This window comes from Emys orbicularis, chromosome 1 (genome assembly GCF_028017835.1).
Source record: "Emys orbicularis isolate rEmyOrb1 chromosome 1, rEmyOrb1.hap1, whole genome shotgun sequence".
NCBI classification, from domain to species: Eukaryota; Metazoa; Chordata; order Testudines; family Emydidae; genus Emys; species Emys orbicularis.
In genome coordinates, this window is record NC_088683.1 from 268,889,261 (window position 1) to 268,915,854 (window position 26,594).

Here is a 26,594-nt window from a genome sequence, read left to right on the forward strand (position 1 = left end):
CTTCATGACTCACTCCTCTGTCCAGGTCACTGTACATTCCTTCCCTTCCAGGGAATCAAAGTCCCATTGGATGACTGTGCCAGGCTATCTTTGGCTCCACTGCCTGGTCTGTGCCACTTCCACAGCAGCTGGTAGGGGAACCCAGGCCTGCCCACTAAGCCAGATTCCAGTTCAGGGACCCTGTGTCCGCAACTATGGGTCTGCTTGCATCCAGACCCTGTTGCTGTTTCCCTAGACTCCTTCCTACTTCTCTGCTTTTATATTCTGGCCTCCCTCCTCTCTGGGCTTATCAGCCCAAATTCCCTCCTCCCAGGGAGTGACTACAGACTGCTTCCTCTGCAGCCCCTTCCTTTTTCTTTTTTATTGTGAAGCAGACTTGACTGAATAGTCTATAGCTGCCACCAGCTATAATTCCTCAATACTTAGCGATTTATATCCTCTCACTCTGCCCTGTGTCTTTCAGGTAATGTAACAGCACCTTTTTAATAGTGCTCCATGTTTTTACTAAATAAGTGTAAATTTTTTTACCTTAAGATGTTCAAATGCCTCAAAAAGCTTTTCCCTTTCTTTATCAGAGCCCTTGCAGACCCATAAAAGATGATCACTTTTTTTTTCCACCTTACAGGATGTCTGTCTATTCAAACAAGATTTTTGTTTAAGCCACAATGGCCATAATCCTCAACTCTAGGGGACAATTCAAAAAATCATCTTCTTTTTTCATTAATCCAGTTTTTTTGCTTTTGAATTCCTGTTTACTCAGGGTATTTCTAAGTCAGTCCTTCCATGTCTTATTGCACTTTTAGCTGCTTTGTCCGCCATTTTGTTTCCTGTTATCCCAATATTGCTCCTGAGGGCATTCTATGCCAAAAAATTAAATTCTGTGCACAATATTTTAAGTGTTTGCAAAATTCTGCAAGTTTTATTTGTCAGTTAATAAATGCAGAGGCTGCAGCATGGCAGCGGGGAGCACAGGCCACTGGCTTGCTGGCATCAGGAGAATGCTCCGTTTCCTGATGTTACCTCTGTTTTTTTTTCTACCTCCACAGAGGGAGCCATACTCAACCAGACATCCTTGCTGAGCTTTTTCTGAAGAACAATTCTAAGTTTAGGGAAGGAAAGCTAGCAGTCCTGTGTTAGGTCTGATCTACACTAGAAAATTAGGTTGGTATAACTGTGTTGCTCAGGGGTGTAAAAAATCCACACACAAGAGTGAAGCAGTTAAATCAACCTAACCCCTGCTGTAGACAGTGCTAGAATTCTCCTGTCGACCTAGCTACTGCCTCTTGGGGAGTTAGAGCACCTACTTTGATAGGGGAAGCCTTCCTGTCAGTGTAGGCAGTGTCTTCACTGAAGCACTATAGTGGCGCAGCTGCTGTGATGCAGCTGCACCGCTGCAGAGTTTTAAATGTATCAAATAGAGAACCAAATAGTAAAATGTATTGGGGGAAAAAAACACCCTGGAGGATACACTGTTAGGCAAGAATGCACTGAGTATTGTGAAACAATGCTTAGGAAGCCTGTAGCTGCCTTAGACAAGCTATGGCTATATATTCCTACTCATGTACTTTTGGGAAGATATCATAGCAGGATGGGAATTTCTTGTTACACCTAAAAGATGGGGAGAGTATTGAGTTGTAGTTCCTAGCTGCTGCTGTGGTTCAGCATGCGCTAATGTCCATGTTATTGTTCCCAGCTTCTGTTGCAGGTGGCCATACATCACCACCATTTCTATGCCTCCCCCATCTTTCCCCCAGCAGATGGCTATGGAATGGTGAGAGGGACAGCAGCCCAGATGTGGAAAAACCAGTAGACAGTAAAGAGCCTCTTGGCCCTTCTATGTATATCTCTCTGCCCTGGCCTCCATTTTTTAAGGCTAGAAGCTTCGTCAGTGTGCACCAGTCAAAATATATCTTGGTATCACTACTGAAGATAAATGTTTATTATCAGTGGTCAGGGACTTGGCATTTCTAATGGTGGGGTACCTTTTACCTGGAAGAGTGGCCTCCTTAGTATTCAGGCCCTTCACGAGCAACCATTAGCTCAGCCCACCTTCTTTGAGCATTACAACTCAGGTGGCAGAAAGCCAACAAAAATAAACATGAACTGTCAGCTAACACCATTCATGCCTGGATATGCTTTCACAAGCAGTGCTAATGTGGGTGGACAGTATCACTCTTAACCAGTCACCGCTTAACCTTCTCTTTGATAAACTAAATAGAGCATGTTTTCCAGTCTTTTAATCACTCTTGTGGCTGTTCTCTGAACTTTCTCCAATTTATGAACATTCTTCTTGAATTGTGGGCACTAGAACTGGACACAGTGGTCCAGCAGTGATCACACCAGTGCCAAATACAATTTTTATTCTTCCTTGAATCTGTGATAGTAATGCCTCCCAAACCTGGTTGTCTACACTTTAGGAACTCGTCAGTTCCTCTGATACTCTGTAGCATCTGTACTTGCCCTTAGGATACAAGAATTCCCCCCCCCCTACCCCCAGCATAGCCACCACTTTGCATTTCATACACAGGCAGTCCCTTCTGCAATTAGGCAGGAAAGAAAACATGACACATTCATTGCAGATCACAACCATTGTTTCATCAATGCCCATCGTGGTATTGAGCATACAATTATACATGGAAGAAAAGCATCTCTTGCTCTCTCTCCAGTACTTCCTCTGAAACTCTCCTGTTAGCTGCTCCCATTCACTGCTTTTGCCTAAAAAAGCATAGTAAATATTTCTATTAAAATTTTCCTCATATAGAAGGAAACAGTGAGGTAATCAGTGTACCCATAACCCACCTTGTAATTTTGAAGTATTTCCCCGTTTTGTTCTACCAAGCAGACGGTCCCGGGAACCCTGCCACTGGTCGACGGAGCACTGGTATGGGTTGCAAGGCCAACCAGGAGCGCTGGTATGGGTCCTCAACACCGTGGCTCAGGGTTATACCCTCCCGTTCATTTCTGTCCCCCTCCCCCACCCCTCTTCCCCTCTCTCTTCAGGGACTCTTCTCATGAGAGCCTGCTCATGCAAGAGGTAAAAGGCCTTCTGCAAGTGGGGGTTGTGGAGGAAGTCCCTCGAGTACAGGGGCAAGGGGTTTTACTCCTGGTACTTTCTAATCCCCAAAGACAAAGGGGATCTGAGGCCCATCCTGGACCCACAAGACCTCAACAAATACTTCAAGAAGTTGAAGTGTCGCATGGTCTCGCCGGCCTCCATCATTCACTCCCTGGATCTGGGAGACTGGTACGCTGCCCTCGATTTGAAGACGCTTACTTCCACGAATTGATATTCCAAGGACACAGACTGTTCCTGCGCTTCACGGTGGGGTCCGCTCAATACCAGTTTGTGGTGCTCCTGTTCGGCCTGGCTACGGCCCCAAGGATGTTTACCAAGTGCGTGACTGTGATAGCAGCTTACCTCAGGCGTCAGGTATCCAGATTTAACCGTACCTCGGTGACTGGCTCATCAAGGGCCGCTGCAGCTGTCAGATCCAGCGTGATGTCTCAGTACTGCAGGTCACATGCCATGCCCTGGGCCTGCTGATAAATGAGGAAAAATCGATGTTAGTTCTGGTACAGAGAATAGAGCTTATCGGCGCTGCCCTCAACTTTACCCATGCCAGAGCATTTCTGCCACAGACCAGGTTCGAGATGATGGCAGGTCTCATTGCCAGCATCTCTGCATATCCCCTAACCATGGCCCGGGTCTGCCTCAGTCTGTTGGGTGACATTACAGCGTGTACTTATGTCGTCCGCCATGCGAGGTTTAGGCTGTGTCCTCTCCAGTGGTGGCTGACAACAGTCTACACCCCTTCCAGGGATCATCTGGACAGAGTCATCACGATCCCACCAAAAGTTCTTACCTCCCTGCAGTGGTGGACCAACTCGAGGGTGGTCCTGGAAGGAGTTCCATTCGAGAGCCCTCGACCCTCGGTATTGCTAATATTGGATATCTCCGACCTCGGCTGGGGAGTACATCTCCGCGAGCTGCAGACCCAAGGAACATGGTCTCCAGAGGAACTGATGTCATAAACGTCATGGAACTCAGAGCAGTCTGCCTAGCCTGCGGAGTCTTCCTGCCACATCTTTCCAGTCGAGCGGTATGGATACTCATGGAAAACATGCCTTCAGTATTCTACATCAACAGGCAAGGGGGAGTCCACTCGTCAGCTCTCTGTCAGGAAGCGCGCCGATTGTGGGACTTTTGCATCCAGCATGACATCCACCTTGAGTCGTCGCACCTCCCCGGTGTCTGGAATGTGCTGGCGGATTGCCTCAGCAGGTCCTTCTTCTCCCACCAGGAATGGACCCTCCACCCGAAGGTCGTCCAGGTATTCTTCCAAAGGTGGGAATTCCCCGAGTGGACCTGTTTGCCACCAGGCAGAAGAGGAAGTGCCAGCAGTTCTGCTCCCTCCAGGGCCTAGGTAGGGATTCCCTTCCTTCTCTGCTTTATAAGAACCAGTAATGAGTCCTCTGCCTCCAGTAGCTGTAATTCTCTGTTCTGGACTCAATTTTTTTTCCTCTTCCCCATATTCCCTGAGGGTCATTAGAGTTTTTGACTTTGGCTGTGTCTACCCCAGTGGTCTACATTACAGTTTACGCTGGCACAATTTATGATGCTCCGGGGTATGAATAAGCGACGCTGAGTGACATTAATTACACCAGCATAAGCGCTCGTGTGCACAGTGCTATGTCGGCAGGGGAGCTTCTCCCACTGACATTGTTTCTGCCGCTCGTGAAGGTGGTTTTTTATGTTGACAGGAGAGCTCTCTCTCGTTGGCATAGAGCGTCTTCACCACATGCGCTGTATCAGCACAGCTGTATTGATGCAGCAATGCAGCTGCAGCGCTATACGTGTAGACATGGTCTATGTGGTGCTTAGTGTGTGGAAGTTAAAACACAAGGAGAATTTCTGGCCCCTTTAGGCCTCTCAAATCTGTAATGGGAGATTTGAGATTATGGAGTCCCTCAGATTCTTCCCTAGTTGACTTGCAGCCAAGAAAGAACCTGTCTCCTTTGAGTCAGCATTTTGTTTGGATGGTGAGCAAATGGGAAAAAGAACAAATGTGTGTTCACTGGAAATGTGTCCTAGCTCTCTTTCCCTTGGCAATCTCTTAAATTTGTAGGAAGTGTGTGAGTACTTGAATGAGAGATTCGGATAACAGGATAGGAAAGAACACATCATCTGTTGATCTTCATTGAAATGTTATCCTGAAAGGAAGAAAAATATTTCAATGATGAACAATACTTGGGAAAGTCCTTTTTTAATGTGACATGATACAAAATGACCATTTTTACTTAAGTGCAAATAAATCCATTACCTCAAAAGCTGTGTTTGTGGAAATGCTGCATCGCTTGGAGCCAATAATAAAAGTAACCGTGGAAGACTTCATAAACGTTAAAAGAAATTTAAAGGACTGTTTTATTGATAGATGACTTGGCCACTTTGCGTCTCGAGAGATTTTATAAACAGAATATTACCATTATCCCTTGAATTCATTATTGGACAGTTGTGATTGTTTAGCATCACATAATAACCAATTATACACCAGCTTGAAAAATCAAGGTGAATGATAAGCTTTTCCTTGTCAATATGGGAAGTTAAGCATTTATTCTGCAGAATTTAAACTTGTGCCTTCAAAAATATATTTGTTTAGCTTTTTATGGTTGTGAAGATAATCTTCCAAATGTGAACTGAATGTAAATTGATGCAATGCTGTCCCTGACTGAGACGATAGACAACCAGTGCATCTGCCCCTCGGTAAATCTATAAGCAGGTTTACTGGTAGGCACTGGATTTATTCTCTAGGTAGAATATGAGAATGGGGAACGGGTAGAGTAACAGAGACTTCTCCTCAATATCTGCTCACAACCATAAGGAGTCTGGCTGAGGGAGGATGGTGGTTGGTGTGAGGAACAGGACAAACCTTCTCCATACTTGAAATACCCAGTAGTCTCTGGAGGGAGAAAAAAGACAAAGCTCCTCACACTAATGGAATGGTGATGGTTGTTCACATTTTAGACACTCACTAGATAGAGGCTGATATGAAGGATAGAGCCCCCCAGAAGGATCCAGGGACAACCCTCTGATAGAATCCCGCGTCTTTCTCCTTCTTCAGCAGAGGGTGTGAGGGCTGGGCTTTTCACCACTGCATTTCATTTGGGATTTTCCTGTCTACTTCTGCCTATTTAGGTGTCTGGTAAATTTTTCAAGCTGTGATGTGAGTCAGTCATATATATTGGGATTGGTGACGTGTTCCAGAAATGCATGTTGGTGTTTGACGTTAAACTCCAGATAGTTCAGTGCCTTGAAGTCACTTTCCAATTGCTTAAAGGCAAAATTAGTTCAAGTGGTACACTAGATTTTTGTCTGCAGAATCTTCTTTTTACATAAGCGTAGAGAACATTATTCATTTGGACTATTTCATTCAAATTCAAGAGAGCAGGAAAAGTATTCTTCTCGGCAAGAAGCATTTAGCAATCTGGAAGATATACTATTAAAAACCTGATAGATGTAATAAATTAAAGCATAATTCTATTTTCATTTATTGATAACTTGAAAGCCGCAATCACTCAATTTCTTTCATTTTTTTATTTATGCTTATTTAAGTTAGTGCTATACAATGTGGAGTCCTGCTAGCTATGCAATGTAGGAATCATTCGGTGTCAACCTTACAAAGTACTTCTTGTCTTTCTCCTGTCTCATTAGGTTCTTGAGGCAGTTGTAGAATTTTATAAAGTCTGTATAATTAAATGCTTAAGATTAAAAAAAAAACAAAAACAGGGAACCTCCAAAGGGAACTGTAATTAAAGGGCTTCCAGTGATTGTAATGACCGTGAAGTGTTGTCACTCTGCTTAGTGCTGTACTAGTATAAGGATACAAAGAGACACTGTCCCTATCCCAAGGAACTTGCATTATACAAGTCCTTTTGGGGAAAAAATCAGTTTGTTTGTTTAAAAGTTGGGAAGGGTAAATGGAGATGAATGCCCAGGGAAAACAAGTTCCACACGTTGGGGGCCACTGTAACAAAAATACAGTTGTCTGCTCAGCTAAAGAACAAAGTTCAGGGCAACTTTCAGTGATATTTTCAGTGTAACCATTGCCTGTACTATTGAGGGCTTTAAGAATTAGCGTGATCAGATTAAACTCTGACACTTCATATGTAGTCAAAGAGGAGAACATGGAGCATCCATAATTAATTGCTGTTACTTCTCTCAATGAGCAGATGTAGTGCTGAGTGACTGAGACAGGTTTCTTTTTACGCTGTAATCCTGTCACACAACTGTCTCATGATCCATGGGTTTCTAATCCCATCACCTGACAAGCAGACTAAACAAGGCACATCCAGCTCCCTTAAAGGGCCTGTCTCACCCTGACATGCTCCTCATCCTCCCCTTCCCCCCCCCCCCCCCCCCCAAAAAAAAAAAGACTTGGCCATCTCCAGGCAGGCTCTGTCTGATTCTCTGCTTCCTGCTCCAGAAAGTCTACTTTTCTGGCCCAATTCCTCCAGCTCTTCTTTTACTTGGCTGGCCTCAAAGTAGCTGGTCACTTTCCTGAAGAATGTCCTTCAGTTAGTGTATCTGGAGGTGAAGTCCTTCCAGCATAGATATGTGGATTCTAATCTTTGCTTTACTTCAGCTAATTCATCACTTTCTTGCAAGGCCTTCTGTCTAGCTTGCTTTGAAGCATTAATTTCCTCCTAATGCTTATTGGCCAAGGAGGTTAGGACCTCATAGCCATCCCTTTCAGTGCTGTGTTGGTAAGTCTGGAAGCAGTAAGAAGCACTCTCGTGACTACAGCGTCTGGTGCTTTGTTTGTTTGTGCAGGTGCTTCGTTTGTGCTGATCTCAAACGCTTCTGTGTCCAATCTTACGATACATTTCAGTAGTTTTCACTGGCCAGATTCCTTTGCTACTTGGTGTTCTCTGCCCATGCTTGCAACTGTGCTTCTTCCTTGATGCTTGTGGTTAATCTCCTCAACCAGTGTAGAGCCTCTCCAGATCCACCTTCTGTTTCAATTCCCTCTCCACGTCCCTTGTTAAGGGAAGGATCTGTATTTCGTGCTCTCATGCTTTTGCTTCAGCATGGTCCCACTCTTCTGCATACTAGGCAGAGAGATTCTTCTCAGCTATTTACTGCTCCAGTTCCTTTGTCTAAATTTACGGTCCACTTTGGTAAATTTCATGGTTTCAGATATTTAAATCTGAAATTTCACAGTGTTGTAAACATGGAGGTCCTGATCCAAAAGGGAGTTGTGGAAGGATTGCAAGGCTATTGTAGGGGGCCTTCAGAGCTGGGCAGCCAGAGAACAGCGGCTGCTGGCTGGGAGCAGAGCTCTGAAGGCAGTGCTGCTGCCATCAACAACACAGAAGTGAGTATGGTATGGTATTGCCACCCTTACTTCTGTGCTGCCAGCAGAGGTGGGTCTTACCCGGCCCTGGGAGCAGCTTCTGCAGGAGAAGAGGAAGTCCCATCTCTGCACAGCCTGGCTGGGACAAGTAGCTGGAGCCCGGTGCATGGTAGGAGCCAACAGCTGGGGCACCCCCCACCTGCCCCTCCCCAGCTCTTGAGGTTTAAATGGGCCATGGTCTGCCTGTGGGGTGACCACAGCATCCCCTTGACCATGGAGCCCTGGGCTGTCGCCAATGTCACCCACTCATAAGGCCATCCCTGCTCCCCCCAACAACGGGACAACCTCTCTCCCCATATCATGCCACCCTCACTTCTGCGCTGTTGCTGGCAATGGTGATGTCTTTAGCTAACATAGCTGGGTGCCTGGCCAGCAGCCGCCACTATTTCACCACCCAGCTCTGAAGGCAGCGCAGAAGTAAGGGAGGCAATACCGCGACCTCCCTACAGTAGTCAGATTTCATGGGGGAGACTAGATTTCACAGTCTGTGATGCGTTTTTCACAGCCATGAATTTGGAAGGGCCCTACTTTATAGGTTGATGACTTGGTCATTGTCAAAGTTCAGTCATCAAGCTAATGGCTCTGGCTGCAGCTGTACCTGTAGCTCACTCTTGTCACTGGGCCTCTTTTCGCAAATCAAGCATCTATGCCTGCATTTCAGTTTCAGCATAGAGTTTAGCTGGCTCCTTCTCCAGCAGCAAGCACTGCTACTTCTCATTTTTCCGCTCTTAAAAGTATCATCTCATGTTATCTTGCACCACCGTCATAACCTGTGATCTCGTAACTTTCTTTCAAATCTGGGCATGCAGATTATGGAGCTGGATGATGACTCTATCCCAGCTCTTGTTAGCTATGCTGATATGGCTCATTAGCTCCTTTAATACTATCACCAGCTTCTTCCTTGCGGCCACAGCCAGGGAGCGCTACTTTATTTCCAAGTCTAGCTTACTGCCAGTGGGCTATTTTTGTTTTCAGCTCCAGCAGTCTATCAGGTTCATGAACAGTTAACAGGATAATCCAGTACTGAAAACTGCTTGTGAGCATGTCTATACTAGCCTGTGTATATAGACCTGCTATAGTCTCCTCACTTCCTGGGGAATTATTTTCCTTTTGTCTTCCCACAGCTATGAACATCAGCTGTCCTAGGGTGACTCATTTCCTCAAAGTTGTAGTTCTTAAAAGAGTAGACCCTTAAGTTCCCCACCAGGAACACTCTACTCATTCTGCTGCCTGCTTTTCAGCATTTGTACTTCCTAAGAGCAAACTTCCAGGTCTGCAGTTGCCTGGCAAACCTCCTAAGCATGTCTCCTTTCTGGTCCCACTTGAGTTCCCCTGCCTTACTACCAGACCACCCTAGTACTATCACCTCTGCCATTCTAACTTTCTTTGTCCAGGTTTCTCACAAGTAGACCACGAATATATCCTTCCTGTGCCTAGGGGAATCAGTGCTTGGTCATGAACAGGACGTGCTCTAGGAACTACTGATTCCTCTCTAGTTCCTGCTGCTGACAGGGGTGGGCTTCCTGCTAGTGCTGTTTAGCAGTGAGTTGTACTGTCTGTCGCTGCTGCTGTGCCACTAGCTGCACTTCCTCTAGCTGATGGCTCGTCAGCAGGCACATGAGGGCAGCCTGGGTCTGTTCCTGTACCCTGGTCTACTGTTGCAGTGCCACAAACTGTAGCTGCTGCTGCTCTTCTGCTGTGACTTATAGCTGCTGCTGTTTCAACAGGAGATGTAATACTTCTGCCATAGTCCCTCTTGCATGGGGAGAGTCTCTGAGCTCATCCATTCAGGGTGGATAAAAATCCATGATTAAAAAACAAACAAACCCTTGGCTTTTAAATTTAATTTTAAAAGGGGTTATTTAAAAATATGTATTTAAAATTGAAATTGAAAGGCCTGAACCTATTATGTCTATTAAAATAATTTAAATTAAATAAAGAAATATATGTATTGCTTAATATTTTGCTTCCAAGTTTTAAAGATAGTCAGACCACTGAACTGGTGGAAGTCATTGGCTGGGCATCTGGAACCAGAGTTAGTTGAAGTGCTAAACCAGCTTTTGACAGTAGTAGTCTCTTCTGCAGATGCACAGAGAATATTTTCTTCATTTCAGTTGATTTAACTAGTTCAGTTCAATTACTAGCTTATTCAAAGTTAAGAAGCCAACTAGAAATTGCAGAAGTAGGAAAGCTTGTTATCCTTTTCCAATCTATAAATATAAACTAGGTCTGAGAGGATGTGATCTACTATTTCTAAAATCTTGAAGATCATGGTGGCCAGAAACAATCAGTTCAGCTCACTAATTACAGATAATACTTCCTTTGTTTAAGATAGCAACATAAGAATGGCTATGCAGGGCCCAGTATCCTGTCCTCCATGAGTGGCCAGTGCCAGCGGGAAGTGAACAAAACAGGGCAATTTCTTGAGTGTTCCATCCCGTCTGTTCTGTTTGTGAGAGGTTTAGGGACAACCAGAGCTTGGGGTTGCGTCCCTGACCATCTTGGCTAATAGCCATTAATGGACATATCCTCCATGAATTTATCTATTTTTTTTTTTTTAATCCAGTTATACTTTTGGCTTCACAACATCCCCTGGCAATGTGTTCCACAGATTGACTGTGTTGTATGATAAAGTATTTCCTTATGTTGTTTTAAACCTGCTGCCTATTCATTTCATTGGTTGACCCCTGGTTCATGTGTTATGTGAAGGGGTAAATAACAATTAATTCATGATTTTATAGACCTCTGTGGTATCTCCTCTCAGTCTTACCTTTTCCAAGATGAACCGTCCCAGTCTTCTTAATCTCTCCTGAGATGACATAGTCCATACTTGTAATCATTTTTGTTGCCCTTCTCTGTATTTTTTCCAATTCTAATGTATCTTTTTAGAAATGGGGCAACCAGAACTGCACACAATATTCAAGCTGTGGGAGTAACAATGGATTTATATAGTGGTATTATGGTATTTTCTGTTTTATCTATCCCTTCCCTACCGATTCGTACCATTGTTAGCTTTTTTGACTGCCTGCTTCTCTATTCACGATGATTTCCAGATCTCTTTCTTGAGTGGTAACAGCTAATTTAGATGCCATAATTTTGTATGTATAGTTAGGATTATGTTTCTCAAGGTGCATTACTTTGCATTTATCAACATTGCATTTCATCTGCCATTTTCTTGCTCAGTCACCCTGTTTTGGGAGATCCCTCTAGACAGTCTACTCACCAAGCAGAGACAACGTGAACAAGCTAGTCTTGCTTCCACATAAAGTGCAATCCTTACTAGCCTGGTGGGAGAATGAAGACCCTTTGCTTCTCTCCCAGCAGAGAAGACCTTGATCATGGACATTTCCTTGTCAGAGTGGAGCAGTCACCTAGACTGTCACATAAACCAGGGGTTGGCAACCTTTCAGAAGTGGTGTGCCGAGTCTTCATTTATTCACTCTAATTTAAGGTTTTGCGTTGCAGTAATACATTTTAACTTTTTAGGTCTCTTTTTATGTCTATAATACATAACTAAACTATTGTTGTATGTAAAGTAAATAAGGTTTTTAAAATGTTTAAGAAGCTTCATTTAAACTTAAATTAAAATGCAGAGCCCCCCAGACTGGTGGCCAGGACCTGGGCAGTGTGAGTGCCACTGAAAATCAGCTCGCATGCCGCCTTTGGCACACGTGCCATAGGTTGCCTACCCCTGATCTAGACTAACAGCACAAGGGAGGGATATGGACTTCCCTAGAATCCAGAATGTACATAAACCTGCTTGAACTGTTGGCAGTCCCCAAAGCCTGGAAGTATTTTCACCCTCTAATTCAGTCCCTACATGTTCATGTGATGTCAGACATGTCAGTAGTGTTGTGCTTCAATAAGTAAGGGGGAGCAAGGTCCACCACTCTCTGTATAGAGGCTGTCAGGCTGTGGAAATGGTGCATTTGCCACCAGGTCTCTGTCAGCAGTACATCTGCTGGGTAAGGACAACTCACTGGTAGAGAATCTCAGCAGATGTTTTCCCCAGGAGTGTGAATGGGAGTTGCACAATTCTGCAGCATAGAACATCAGTGGGGAGCCCTTTTTGCATCTTGGCGTCCTGGGGCCTTTTTGCATCTCTTGAGAACAGAAAATGCAAAATCTACTGCTCCGGGGGGGTGCAAAGTCAAGGCTCCAGAGGAGATGACTGTAAGCTACCATTGTGATGCATCTGTGAAAAAGACAATTGTGATCCTAGGATGTATCAAGTGAGACATTTCTAGTAGAGATAAAGAAGTATTAATGCCATTGTACAAGACTTTGATAAGACCTCATTTGGAATACTGTGTACAGTTCTGATAACCCTTCATCATTCAAGAAAGATGAATTCAAACGAACTGGTGCAGAGAAGAGCTACTAGGGTGATCTGGGGAATGAAGGGCCTATCTAATGAGAAGACTGATAGAGCTTGCCTTGTTTAATCCAGCAAAAAGAAGACAGAGAGGATATGATTGCTACCTATAAACACATCGGGGAGAGGTGTTAAATACCAAGAAGGGTGAAGAGCTGTTTAAGCTCAAGGACAATATTGGCACAAGAACAAATGGGTGTAAACTGACCATAAACAAATTCAGGCTGGAAGTTAAAGGTTTCTAACCATCAAAGGGTGAGGTTCTGGAACAGCCTCCCAGTAGGAGTTGTGGGAGCAAACAACTAAGTTAGTTTTGAGAGAGAGCTGCATAAATTTATCAGTTTGATTATATGATGGGGTTGCTTGTGATGGTAAGGGACAGGACTCAGCAGCCTTGGGGCTCAACTTTGTCTTGTGTTCCTAAAAGCTCATGCTTCAGGGTTACAGCCAGCCACCTGGAGGCATCAGGAAAGAAATGTTAGTCCCCTAGTGTATTCTGTTTTGTTTTGTTTTTTAAATCTCCTTCCTCTGAAGCATCAGGGATGGCCGTGGGTGGAGATGGGACTTTGGACAGAGAGGGCCAGTGCTCTGAAGTGGCACCGAGCATTCTCTTTCAGGTGTTGTGCTGGCTGGTCATTGCTCATATGCTCAGGATCTAACTGATCACCATATGTGAGATTGGGAAACAATTTTCCTTCAGGTCAGATTGGCCATGACCTTGGTTCTTTTCACCTTCCTCTAGTATGTGTGGGTACAGGACACTTGCTAGGATTATGTGGGTATACAACTTCCCTGCGATTGCAGGAGCCTTGGGCATTATTGTACCATGGTCCCGCCTAATCTCTGCTAGAGGTACATAATGGTCTAGTCTCCCTTGAACTGTAATATTTTGGTCTAGTTTCAGTTGTTGGGTTTAATGTGCAGGTGCTGGGTGGTGGTAGTGGCCTGTGATATACAGGAGGTCTGACTTAGATGATCAAGTGATCCCGTCTGGCCTTAAATTCTGTAACCCTAAGAGATGCCCTTTTGGTTCACTGGTCAGGTCAAATGATGTATGCCTTTCTCCCCATTGCCCTCTTCTTTCGGGTGCTGAGAAAGATCAAGAAGGATGGCATAGTGGTCGTTCTGATTGCGTCCAACTGGCCCAGCTCAATGGAAAAGTTTTCAGTCTGGTTGTACAATCACCAGATCATCTCAGTTCTCGTGTCTGGTGTCACAGTGGCTTGCAGCTGGCAGGAGGAGCAATTGTGGGAAAGTTCATCTGCCTTGGTCTGGAGAATGCCCACTACAATTGGAATCTTCTTAGAATTTAGCTGACATTTTCAAAGGCTTATAATTTGGCTGAATCTGGCTGGTTTTTCACGGTGGGGGGGGAGAGTCTGACACAAAATCAATCCCCTTGCCGAATGTCAAGACACTGCTCCAAACCCTGGAGATGTTAAAGCTTCTCAACTTAATGGTTTTAAAACCACATTTTCCCTCAGTCTTTTTTGGAAATGGCCAAACCATTTTTGCAGAAAATTTCCTAAAAAATTGCAGCCTGAGTCAGATGCTATACATGAAAAACTTCAGCCAGAATGGTTAAAGTTTGGCAAAGTTTTATAAGCAACTGGAACTTGCAATGAAAAGTGTTAGGCAACCTTAACAAAAGCAGTGTTACCGGCTCCACCTGTAGTACAAAATTTTCAGTTTTGATGGTAAAGATGAGAGGAAGAGTGGAGTGCTAAGATGGCGATCCTTATGGAACTGCTTAGAGGAGGGATCTTGGTGTAGAAAAAGACCCAGAGAGAGAAATTTGTATGGATCTGGAATGTGGTTCAGAAGAATGAAGTGAACTTCAGTGTTGAAGGCACAACTGAGATAAAATAAATTAACTACTCTTCAGCAGAAAGATCATTCACTACATAAAACTGCCATTTCTGTGCTATAGGCAAAATGAAAGTGAGAGAATAATATTGTGTAAAACATGGTTGGGGAGATGAGACTTCCTTTTTCCAGATGCTTCACTGAGAGAATTGAAAGATAGGGTGGGAGTGCCAGAGTTGAGAAGAAGGTGCTTTATTAAATGAGGCTTGACAATGATAGATCTTAAAGATTTGGGAAGGTTTCAAAGGAGAAAAGGAGTTGACAGTGGCAGTCATGCATGGATCAAGTGTGGGAAGACCAGCCCAAACAGGAAAGGGAAGGGGATCAAGGGAAGCAGTAGTTTTTTGTAGGGTTGGATGTCTGAAAGGTGAAGGAAGAGGAAGAAAATTCTCTTTCATTCCCAATTATGATAATGAATTATGGTAATTAGACTTGAATTCTGGGATCAGAGTAATGGTATAGAAGGAAGAGAGAGGATTACCAGCACGCTTGGAATTAAAGCAAAAATAGAAAGCAGGCTTTGCAACCTGATTAGCATCTTTGCAGAGTATTTGAGGTTTTATAGAGAGGACATCATGAAATTAGGAAAAGCCATCTTAAATCTTGGTTTAAGAAACATTAGAATGAAAAAATGGTGTCAGTATTGCGTAGAAATACCCCTGCTGACTGGAATGGTATTTCCTCTAATTCTCAATTAGCTACTGGGCATTAATGAAAATCTCAAAAGATGGAGTAGAAGAATAATCTGGAAAGAATGATACTTGGAATTTCGCTATTCTGAAGGGTTCCAAACTGCAGTGAATGTTTTTGTTCTACAATACATATTTACTCTTAAATATTTTTCTTAAATACTGAAGGTGTTTGTTATTTATTTTGTGAGTATTATGCACAGTTATCATAGTGAGGAACATTCTGTATTGCACCATTTTTGGTGTGTGTTTCAGTGGCATTGAAATGGATCCATCCTTTTTTTTTTTTCCAGAGGAAGGGTACACCCTTTAGAGGCTGGGCTTCGTTTGTCATGCATTCCCCCATGACAGACTTAGCAAATTGCAGCTTAGTAGTTAAACTAGTTGGTACTTTCTGCAGCTTGTGTCTGGAAAAAGCTTTTGTTTTCTCTGAATTGCTGGCATGCTGTTTATTTTGATGCTAAAAAACAGAATTTCTCAGTTTTTTGAGCTGTTTTCTGGCTAAGAATGCAGGCAAGAGCAAATACTAGAAGTGTTAAAAAAGAGCTTGTTATTGAGTCTCCCCAACAATACAGGGATGCAGCTCCATGTGAAGTAGAAGTGGACAGTCCAGTAGAAGTGCTGGTAAGAATTGTGTAGATAAGAGATATGTTCCCCAACTGTTCTTAGTTCTCACTTTTTCTGGGAAGCTTCTAGGTTTCACTAGTGAGTCAGGCTTCAACACTCACTTTTTGCTGATGATGATGTATGCATTTTCAGATCAATTCTCTTTGATTCTTTTCAATGAGCACATGAATGTTTGTATTATCTATGCATCTTTGGTTTCCATGAGGCTCCTTTGTTTAAGGATGGCAAAATATTCTTTTTTTTGGTTCCCTGGTTTATTACTTCCTAACTGTCTATTTTGTATTTAGTTGGTCTAAAGTTGTCGTACACCTCTTTAAATGGAGGTAAAAACTTAATCTGTGAACTATATAAGCAGTACACAATAGTAAATGTATCTTTAGTTGGCAGTGTGTTTTTAAATTTTAGAGATTTTCTGAATTGTTCCTTAAATATTTTAAGTATATATATGACAGACGTCAGAATTTGTCTTAATTAAATTATTTTTGAGATTAATCTAGTCTATTGAGGTATGCTTAGTTTAAGGTTACTTTTCAACCTGTGTAGAATACAGGATTTTTAAAATCTTACTTGCTAAATAACTTCAGTGAGGAAAAGTGAATAATTTGTGTATTTTCTGAGGGAGGAATTTCAGAAAGCGGTTTATTCTGTAGTGTTGTGTGGGCTGTATGCTTCTGTTGGAATTTTTATAATACATAAGAAAGCATAGTATTTTTGCAAGTGAGCTGCAAGAAATCCTCCAACACACTACAGCTAAAACAATTAACCTTTTCAGATATTAGTCAAGGGGATTGTTAAGCTAGTAAACAATACATTTATACTTGGTTATTAAAAATGAGTGCTCTACTGCAGTGGTTCTCAACCAGGAGTATACGTACTCCTGGGGGTATGCTGAGGTCTTCCATGGGGTACATGAACTCATCTAGATATTTGCCCAGTTTTACAGCAGGTTACATAAAAAGCACCATCACAAAGTCAGTATAAACTAAAATTTCATACAGACGATGACTTTTTTATACTGCTCTATATACTATACACTGAAATGTAAGTACAATATGTATATTCCAATTGATTTTTTTATAATTATATGGTAAAAATGAGAAAGCAAGCAATTTTTCAGTAATAGTGTGCTGTGACACTTCTGTATTTTTGTGTCTGATTTTGTAAGCAAGTAGTTTTTAAGTGAGGTGAAATTTGGGGTTCGCAAGACAAATCCAACTCCTGAAAGGAGTACAGTAGTCTGGAAAGGTTGAGAGCCACTGATCGATTGGTACTGGCAAATTAGATCCATAAGATGTTAATTGTGTGGCTTATTAGCAAATAATTTTTAAAATGCCTGGCCAAAATTTTCAAATTTGGGTGCCAAAATCCACAATTGGAGAACCTAAATAAGTGGTCTTGATTTCATTTGCTTTCACACCTGTGGGAATTGTGGGTATTCAGCACCTCTGAAAACTAAGGCACCTAAAAAAAGCAGCCTAACTGGATTTAGACACCAAGTTTAAAAACATTTTTTTTTTGCCCATGCATATATAAGAAACTATATTCTTGTAATGTGTCTTCATTAGGAGAATTCCATCTTGTATATCACTGGAAGTCTAATCTGTCCCCATAGGAAGTGTCTGCTAGTAAGAAAATATAATGCAAGAGAAGTTCACTTCTCTAAATCAGGGGTAGGCAACCTATGGTACGCATGCCAACGGCGGCACATGAGCTGACTTTCAGTGGCACTCACACTGCCCGGGTCCTGGCCACCGGTCGGGGGGGCTCTGCATTTTAATTTTAAATGAAGCTTCTTAAACATTTAAAAAACCTTATTTACTTTACATACAACAGTAGTGTAGTTATATATTATAGACTTATAGAAAGAGACCTTCTAAAAACATTAAAATGTATTACTGGCATGCGAAACCAAATTAGAGTGAATAAATGAAGACTCGGCACACCACTTCTGAAAGGTTGCCGACCCCTGCTGTAAATCATTTTTTTATTCAGGAAAGCCATTATTTAAACTTGTTTTATTTATGTGGGGTACATTCTAATTTTGGTCCACATCTTCATCTTAGCAATGTGAGCTAATGTTTTTGTGTGGCTTTCTTGCCCCCCTTTGGAATGTTTAGCTTCCTTATTTAGAACTGGGTCTTTTGTTCTATTCTGCAAGCAAAATAACTATATATTTATATATATATCTTTTTAACAAAACAAAAGTGTGCTTCATTCAGTCAGTATAGCACTGAGCTGGTGCAAACTGTGTTGATACAGCTATAGTGCACAGGGGATGATATGGTTTTTTTTTGTTTTCCCAGGAATGTTTTGAGAGGGTATTAAAACAATGTTTCTGCAGAATAGAACAAAAGACCCAGTTCTAAATAAGGAAGTTAAGACTCTTTTCTCTGAACCTACTCCTGTTTTTCAACATCCATCTTGAATTATGAACACTAGAACTGGACACAGTATTTCAGCCATGGTCACAGCAATGTCTAATACAGAGGTCAAATAATCTCAGTACTGCTACTTGAGATTCCCCTATTTATTCATCCAAGGATCACATTAGCCCTTTTAGTCACAGGTCGTGCACTGGGAGCTCATGTTCAGCTGATCATCCACCATGACCCCCAAATCTTTTTTAGAGTCACTGCTTTCCCCGATAGTGTCCCCCATCCTGTAAGTAATGACCTACGTTCTTTGTTCCTATATATATGCATTTACTTGTATCAGTGGCATGTCCTCCTTATTATTTACCACTCCCCCATTTTTTGTGTCATTTGCAAACTTCATCAGTGATGATTTTATGTTTTCTTCTAGGTTACTCATAAAAATGTTAATTAGAGTAGGGCCAACAATTGAGCCCTACAGGACTCCACTGGAAACACATCCATTTGATGATGATTCCCCGTTTACAATTGCATTTTGAAGCCTATCAGGAGCCAGCATTTAATCCATGTAATGTGTGCCATGTTGACTTCAGCATTCTAGTGTTTTTTAATCAAAATATAATGTGGCACCAAGTCAAATGCCTTACAGAAGTGTGTTACATCAACAATATTACCTTGTATCAACCACATTTGTAATCTCATTTAAAAAAAACAAAACGAGTTAGACAGGTTCTATTTTCCATAAACCCATGTAGATTGGCATTAAATATATTACCCTCTTTTAATTCTTTATTAAATAAGTCCTGTATTAGCTGCTCCATTAACTTGCTCAGGATTGGTGTCAGACCGACAGGCCTGTAATAACCCAGGTCATCTCATTTACCCATTTTAAATACTGGCACAACATTAGCTTTCTTCCAGTCTTCTGGAACTTCCCCAGTATTCCAAGACTTAATGAAAATCAACATTAATGGTTCAGCAAGTTTCTCAGCCAGCTCTCTTAAAACTCTTGGATGTAAGTTATCTGGATCTGCTGTCTTAAATATGACTTTCTTTAGTAGCTGCTGTTTAACATCCTCCTGAGATATTAGTGGAATGGAAAGAGTGTTATCATCCTGATGAGACTACATCATCTGTTTTTGCTAAATACAGAACAGAAATATTTATTGCACACTTCTGCCTTTTATAATTTATTATTATAATAATGCTACCATTTCCATCTAGTAATGGACCAATGCCATTGTCAGGAATCTTTTTGTTCCTAATATATTTAAAAAATTTATTACTGCTTTTAACTCTGATGACCCTATACTTCTCCTTCTGTCCCTTTGCTTCCCTTATTAGTTTTCTACAAATCCCAGCTTCTGACTTATATTCATTACTGTCAATTTCCCCTTTCTTTCATTTGTTAAAATTTTAAATATAATATGGATTATAACTGCTTTCACTTCCCTCTAATCCAGGTTAGTTTTTTTTAACCAAGCCTCCTTCCTTGATTGTGGCTTATTGGGTATCTAGTAAAATGTTCTTTAAAAATTCCCAGTTATTCACATTTTTCTGATTAAATTCTTCCTCCCACCTGATTTAGCTCATAATTGTTTTCAGCTTTGTGAAATTGGTCCTTTTAAAGCACCAAGTGTGTGTGTGTATGTGTGTGTGTATGTATATATATGACTGGTTTGGTCATCATTCTGTTTGCACATTATAAATATGATCAAGGCGTGATGACTTGTACCTAAGTTACAATTTAATTTCTAGTTCTATGATCAGTTTCTCTTTGTCTGTCAAGACCGGGTCTAATGTAGAATTCCCCTGTGTTGGTTGTGACACTTTTTCAGTTAGGAAATTATTTATAATATTTTAAAATGCCAAGTATGTTTTAGTACTAGCAACAAGAGACCTCCAGCATGTGTTACTCGAATTGATCTCCTCTATGATCATGCAGCTTTTTTCCTACACATTATGGAGCTGGTAATCCTGTTTTCCGATGAGATTTGGTGTCTTTAGCAGACACCAGCTAATACCCCATGTTGTGCTTTATCTGTTAGGACATTGATCCATAAGCATTCAGATCATTTGCATCTGAGTTCAATTACTAAGGGCTTGGCTACACTCGGTACTTCACAGCGCTGTATGTACTCCACCTCTCCAAAGGGAGTAGCTTGCAGCGCTGCGAGCGAGCGTGCAGCGCTGCAGGCACTGATTATACTAGCGCTTTACAGCGCTGTACTCGCTGCGCTCAGGGGTGTGGTTTTTCACACCCCTGAGCGCAGCAAGTTGCAGCGCTGTACAGCGCCAGTGTAGCCAAAGCCTCAGAAACAGGTAATGTCATTTTTAGCATAGAATGCTACTCTCCTTCTGCTTTTGTCCACTTGATCCTTCCTAAGTAGGTTGTAACAATAGATTTTAACATTCCAATCTTGTGAATCATCTCACCAGGTTTCAGTAATACCAGCTACATTTTGAATTTGTGCTGATAAATGAACAATCCCAGTTCCTTTTGTTTGTTACCCAGGCTGCTAGCACTGGTGTATAGGCAATTAAAGAATTTCTGCTCTTCATGTCGTTTGGTTCCTTTATTAATTTTCAGAGTAGCAGCCGTGTTAGTCTGTATCCGCAAAAAGAACAGGAGTACTTGTGGCACCTTAGAGACTAACAAATTTATTAGAGCATAAGCTTTCGTGGGCTACAGCCCACTTCTTCGGATGCATATAGAGTGAAACATATATTGAGGAGATATATATATATACACACATACAGAGAGCATGAACAGGTGGGAGTTGTCTTACCAACTCTGAGAGGCCAATTAAGTAAGAGAAAAAAAACTTTTGAAGTGATAATCAAGATAGCTCAGTACAGGCAGTTTGATAAGAAGTGTGAGAATACTTACAAGGGGAGATAGATTCAATGTTTGTAATGGCTCAGCCATTCCCAGTCCTTATTTAATCCTGAGTTGATTGTGTCTAGTTTGCATATCAATTCCAGCTCAGCAGTCTCTCGTTGGAGTCTGTTTTTGAAGTTTTTCTGTTTTAAGATACCCACCCGCAGGTCTGTCATAGAATGGCCAGACAGGTTAAAGTGTTCTCCCACTGGTTTTTGAGTATTATGATTCCTGATGTCAGATTTGTGTCCATTAATTCTTTTGCGTAGAGACTGTCCGGTTTGGCCAATGTACATGGCATTTTAACCTGTCTGGCCATTCTATGACAGACCTGCGGGTACTGTCTGTACTGAGCTATCTTGATTATCACTTCAAAAGTTTTTTTTCCTCTTACTTAAGTGGCCTCTCAGAGTTGGTAAGACAACTCCCACCTGTTCATGCTCTCTGTATGTGTGTATATATATCTCCTCAATATATGTTTCACTCTATATGCATCCGAAGAAGTGGGCTGTAGCCCACGAAAGCTTATGCTCTAATAAATTTGTTAGTCTCTAAGGTGCCACAAGTATTCCTGGTCTTTTTATTAATTTTGTCCTCAACATACTGATTTTGTGCTAGAGTGCCCATGGCTTCCCTCTTTTTAACTCTCCCCTTTTGTTGTTAGTTTAATGCCCCTTGCACACCTATCTCTTCTCTTACCCTCTCCCTAAAGCTGTCCCCAACAGCCATTTTTTCTCTCTAAATCCTACCTGGATTCAGCCTGGGTGGTTCCTTATATTGTCTTCAGCAGTGGTACTGATTGCACCACTCTATTGTGGGTACAGCATTTATTCACATACTCCTCTCTCCCCCTCACACACCACTCACGTACACACAGTCCAATGTCACTGCCCACCCCATGCACACCAGGCAAATATCTGAGGAGAAGCAAACGTGTCTTTTTATCTTTGAGTTGTCTGGAAATCTTAAATGGCAACAATGCTGTTTGGATAAGTTGCAGCCCGTGAAAGTGCTGCATTCTTCTGAAGAGATGTTGTCTTAGAGTGGCAGAGCTTTTTCTTAGAACACGGGTAGGCAATCTATGATTTTCAGTGGCAATCACACTGCCCAGGTCCTGGCCACCAGTCCGGGGGGCTCTGCATTTTAATGTAATTTTAAATGAAGCTTCTTAAACATTTTAAAAACCTTATTTACTTTACATACAACAATAGTTTAGTTATATATTATAGACTTAAAGAAAAAGACCTTCTAAAAACATTAAAATGTATTACTGGCACGCGAAACCTTAAATTAGAGTGAATAAATGAAGACTCGGCACACCACTTCTGAAAGGTTGCCGACCCCTGTCTTAGAACAAGGAAAAAGAGATGGGGAAACAGCAAAATGTAAAACTATAGTAGAAAAATCTACATATTTAAAATTATAGATTTATCTTACTCTATAACTCACTCTGACTTCACTCTTACTTTTTGTTCTAAGATTAGTACACTACACAGCCAGACTTTTAGGTTCAATTCAGAAGTCTTATGGACTCTAGTAGAGGGACTCTACCCCTTTTAATTCCTGCAGAAATTATTTTTCCGTGGTCAGCTTTAATTCTCCCAAAGTCTTGAGATCTTTCACTTTCTCAGGTAAAAGACCTCTTATAAGTAAATTCACAGCCATGAAAAACGTGTCACGGACTGTGAAATCTGGTCTTTTGTGTGCTTTTGCCCTATACTCAGATTTCACGGGGGAGACCAGTGTTTCTCAAATTGGGAGTCCTGACCCAAAAGAGGGTTGTGGGGGAGGTCGCAAGATTATTTTAGGAGGATTGTGGTATTGCCACCATTACTTCTGAACTGCCTTAAAAATAATAAATTTCATGACTTCAGCTATTTAAATCTGACATTTCACAGTGTTGTAATTGGAGGGGTCCTAAACGTAAAAGGAGTTGTGGAGGTCACAAGGTTATTGTAGTGGGGGTTGCGATACTGCTACCCTTACTTCTGCGCAGCTGCTGGTGGTGGCACTGCCTTCAGAGCTGAGCAGCGGCTGTTGGCCGGGTGCCCAGTTCTGAAGGCAACGCCCTGCCAGCAGCAGCACACAAGTAAGGGTGGCAATACAATACCATACCATACCACACTTATTTCTGCACTGCTGCCTGCAGAGCTGGGCGGCCAGAGGGTGGCAATACCATACCATGCCATCCTAACTTCTGTGCTGCTGCTGGCGTCAGCTCTGCCTTCAGAGCTGGGCTTCCGGCCAGCTGCCGCCGCTTTTACGTTTAGGACCCCTCCAATTACAACACTGTGAAATTTCAGATTTAAATAGGCTGAAATAATGAAATTTATGATTTTTAAAATCCTATGACCGTGAAATTGACCAAAATGGACTGTGAATTTGGTAAGGCCTTACTTATAAGGCCTGGATGAGTTTAGAAAATAATGCTTTGGTATGGTGACTCCAATTTTGAAGTGGCAGTAGTGTGGGCACTGTTCTTGTGTCACTAAAAATATCACACCATGTCATACCTTTTGGCTTTTATGCTTAAAAACTAAGGGCATAATATAGCCCGTGGGAAAATATTGGTATGTTTTGGTATTAGTAGTAAATACTGATAGTATCCAAAGTCCCCAATCAAGTTTGAAAACCCACAGTGCTGGGTGCTGAACAAACACAGGAAAAATTCCCTGCCCTCATAGGCTTACAAATTTAAAAACACAAACAGAAGAAGGGTAGGGGATGTGGATAATACATACAATAAGTACAATGAATAGGGTGAAGAATTTGCATATAGTTAGTTACATGTAGACAATTCAAGTGACTCTTGATTTTGTTTTACATGTTTTGCTTATTTTAATTATGATCACTTATTTCCCTAAATATCTGACCAAAAAACATAGCTCAGATCAAGATACCCCATGTAATCACTGTTCTTCAACATCAAAAAAGAATCCGTGTATGTTTCTGGGAGCTTGTATGCAGTGTGACAGTCCCAGGATATTAGAGAGAGAAGGTGGGTTAGGTAATGTCTTTTATTGGGCCAACTTCTGTTGGTGAGAGAGACAAGCTCTCCCACTTTGTCTTTCTGAGAGATTGTAATTCTTGGAGGCTGTCTCTCTGCCTTCTGTCTCAAAATGCACTTGAGGGATATAGTAATACACCAACAATACCATCTCTTTAGTATTGATCTGTTAGAGATATCGCCCAAGTCCAATCCCCCTGCTTTTCACAGCCTTTACACGGACAAGAGAATTTGGGATTTAACAGTAGGGCCGGCTTTAGGCCGATTCCGCTGAATCGGGCCCCGCGCCTAAGAGGGCCCCGCAGCTGTCCACCCCGCCCCTAGCTCACTTCCCCCTCCTCCCCTCCCCTGAACGCTCCGCCCCCTGCTCCTCCCCTTCCCCTGCTTCCCGTGAATCAGATGTTCACGGAAAGTCTGAAAACAAGCAGGGGCAGGCAGCAGCAGGTAAACAGGGGCGGTGGGGGGCGCGAGGAGGGATCCGGGGAGGCACGGCCCAGTCTGGCTCCGACCGAGTACCCCTGGCCCCGGTGGCTCTGGCTCTGGCTTGGCTCGGACCCAGGGGCGCTGGCCCTGCGGCTCTGGCCCGGCCCCGCGGCTCCGGCACCAGCCGAGCGGCTCCGGGCCGGGTCGGCTCGGGCCACCGGCCCTGGTTCTGGCCGAGCGCGTCGCCCCGGTGCCGGCCAAGGACCCCCGGCCCGAGCGGCACCGGCCCGGCCCGGCTCAGCTCGGGCCCCGGGGCGCCGGCCCCGGCTGAGCACCCCCGGACCCAAGCCCCGCGACCCCGGCTGGAGCGTGGCCCGATTCCTGTGGGCGGGGCTTGACGGTGGCAAGCCCCGCCCCCAGGAATCAGGCCCCACTCTTGCTAAAGCTGGCCCTGTTTAACAGGTTATTATTTTTTCATATACTGTTTGTTTTTGTATTTGAATGGAAGAAGATAAGCTGTATTGGAAGCGGAAGATTATCCACATTCAAGTGTGTGACAGTAGTGCAGGATATCTTAAATCTGTTTTATCAAAATGTTTGAGACCTGAGAGGTCACGATTCCCTTGTTAAATTAGCATTGGCAATTGACTAAACATCCATTTGTATTTAATAAAAGCATGATGTTTTGTAATCTGATGTTCATTCAGAACTGAGTCTAAAATTTCAAACGCTGCTTTAGTCCTTCCAGTGTAGATTAGCTCTTAGATAAACAGTATACCTAGGAATTCTGGTTTTTAGTTTAAATTGAAATACATTGATAAAATAACTCTAACTTTATACTTTTTTCAAAAGTTTAATGAAAAAAGCCTGTATTGCATCCTGTCCATTCTGTCTATGGTTTACATCAGGATTGCGTATAGCAGTAGTATAGTAAGCACTTCTTTAAGTGTGGTTATGGGAGAATATAGGATGTGAACAATAAATCAGATTACCTTTAAAAGATTTACATTTTAAATTTGTTTGGGGTCTTGCTAAGGGAAACCTGTTTTTGCTCAAATATATGCAGTATCAAATCACATATATCTATACTAGTTAATGTACAGGAAGTAGCAAGGTGCTAAATTAGCCAAAACTAAAAAAAAGTGAATAGCAATAGTAATCAAAATCGTACTTAAGTGTAACCAATTTCTTTTACAACATGTGCAGTGTTTCTGGTGGATTCTTTGTAAAGTTAACTTCTCTGTTTAAAAAACAAAACAAAACTTATTTCAGGAGCTGTGCACACTGTTCAGGCTTTTATCTTGACAGTGGTACCTTTTGGTCTTATAGCTTCCATTTTTGGGAGGGAATGGAGGGTTTGCCACTTGTTGCAGATGAACTTAAATTGAAAACTTTGTTACATTTCTATTTAATTCATTACAAACTAGGAATACAATAATTTCCCAATTTAGAAATTTTGTACCTGATTCTGATAATTTAGCCAATTTATGTTTGTACAAATTTAAAGAAGGAAATATTTTCTGAATAATTCTAATAACCAGCCTTCGGCGATGGCTATTTTAAGTATGGCTGCCTCTTACCCTCCTAACTCCTTCCCCCAATCTCAGATCAACTTTCACACTGAAAATACAGTAGTAAAAGTAAATAAGTGGGTACCGAAAAACTTAGATACCTAACAAGCCACATACGTATTTCACAATAAATAAACTTTCTTACCACTCTTGAGTGCTATTTAGAGGCTCTCGTCTGATCTAAAAATAAATGAAGCTAAATAAAGGTGATCAACCATAAAATGGGTGACCATGGCTCACCACCTTTCATCTGAACATTTACTTTTATGGAGGCACATTGTCCCCATAAGGGGAACCAAGGAGTAAGGAAGGTGGCATCTCTGAATCTAGCAAATAGCTTTTAAAAGAGGGATGAATGACAGTTCAGTAGAA

General features: G+C 42.2%; 1 protein-coding gene across 3 annotated transcripts in view; it reads left to right on the forward strand.

The window, feature by feature from the left end:
* The window catches only part of DOCK9 (dedicator of cytokinesis 9), a 308,951-nt gene that overhangs the window by 58,940 nt on the left and 223,417 nt on the right, over positions 1-26,594 (forward strand). For 2 of the 3 annotated variants that reach the window (XM_065423846.1, XM_065397509.1), the window contains exons 1-2: positions 15,849-15,953; positions 25,020-25,034. The exons of the other annotated variant lie outside the window; for it this stretch is intronic. In XM_065423846.1, the coding sequence (XP_065279918.1) occupies positions 15,849-15,953; positions 25,020-25,034 (120 nt within the window). Of the gene's footprint in view, positions 1-15,848; positions 15,954-25,019; positions 25,035-26,594 lie in introns of those variants that run through there. 3 annotated transcript variants of the gene reach the window in all.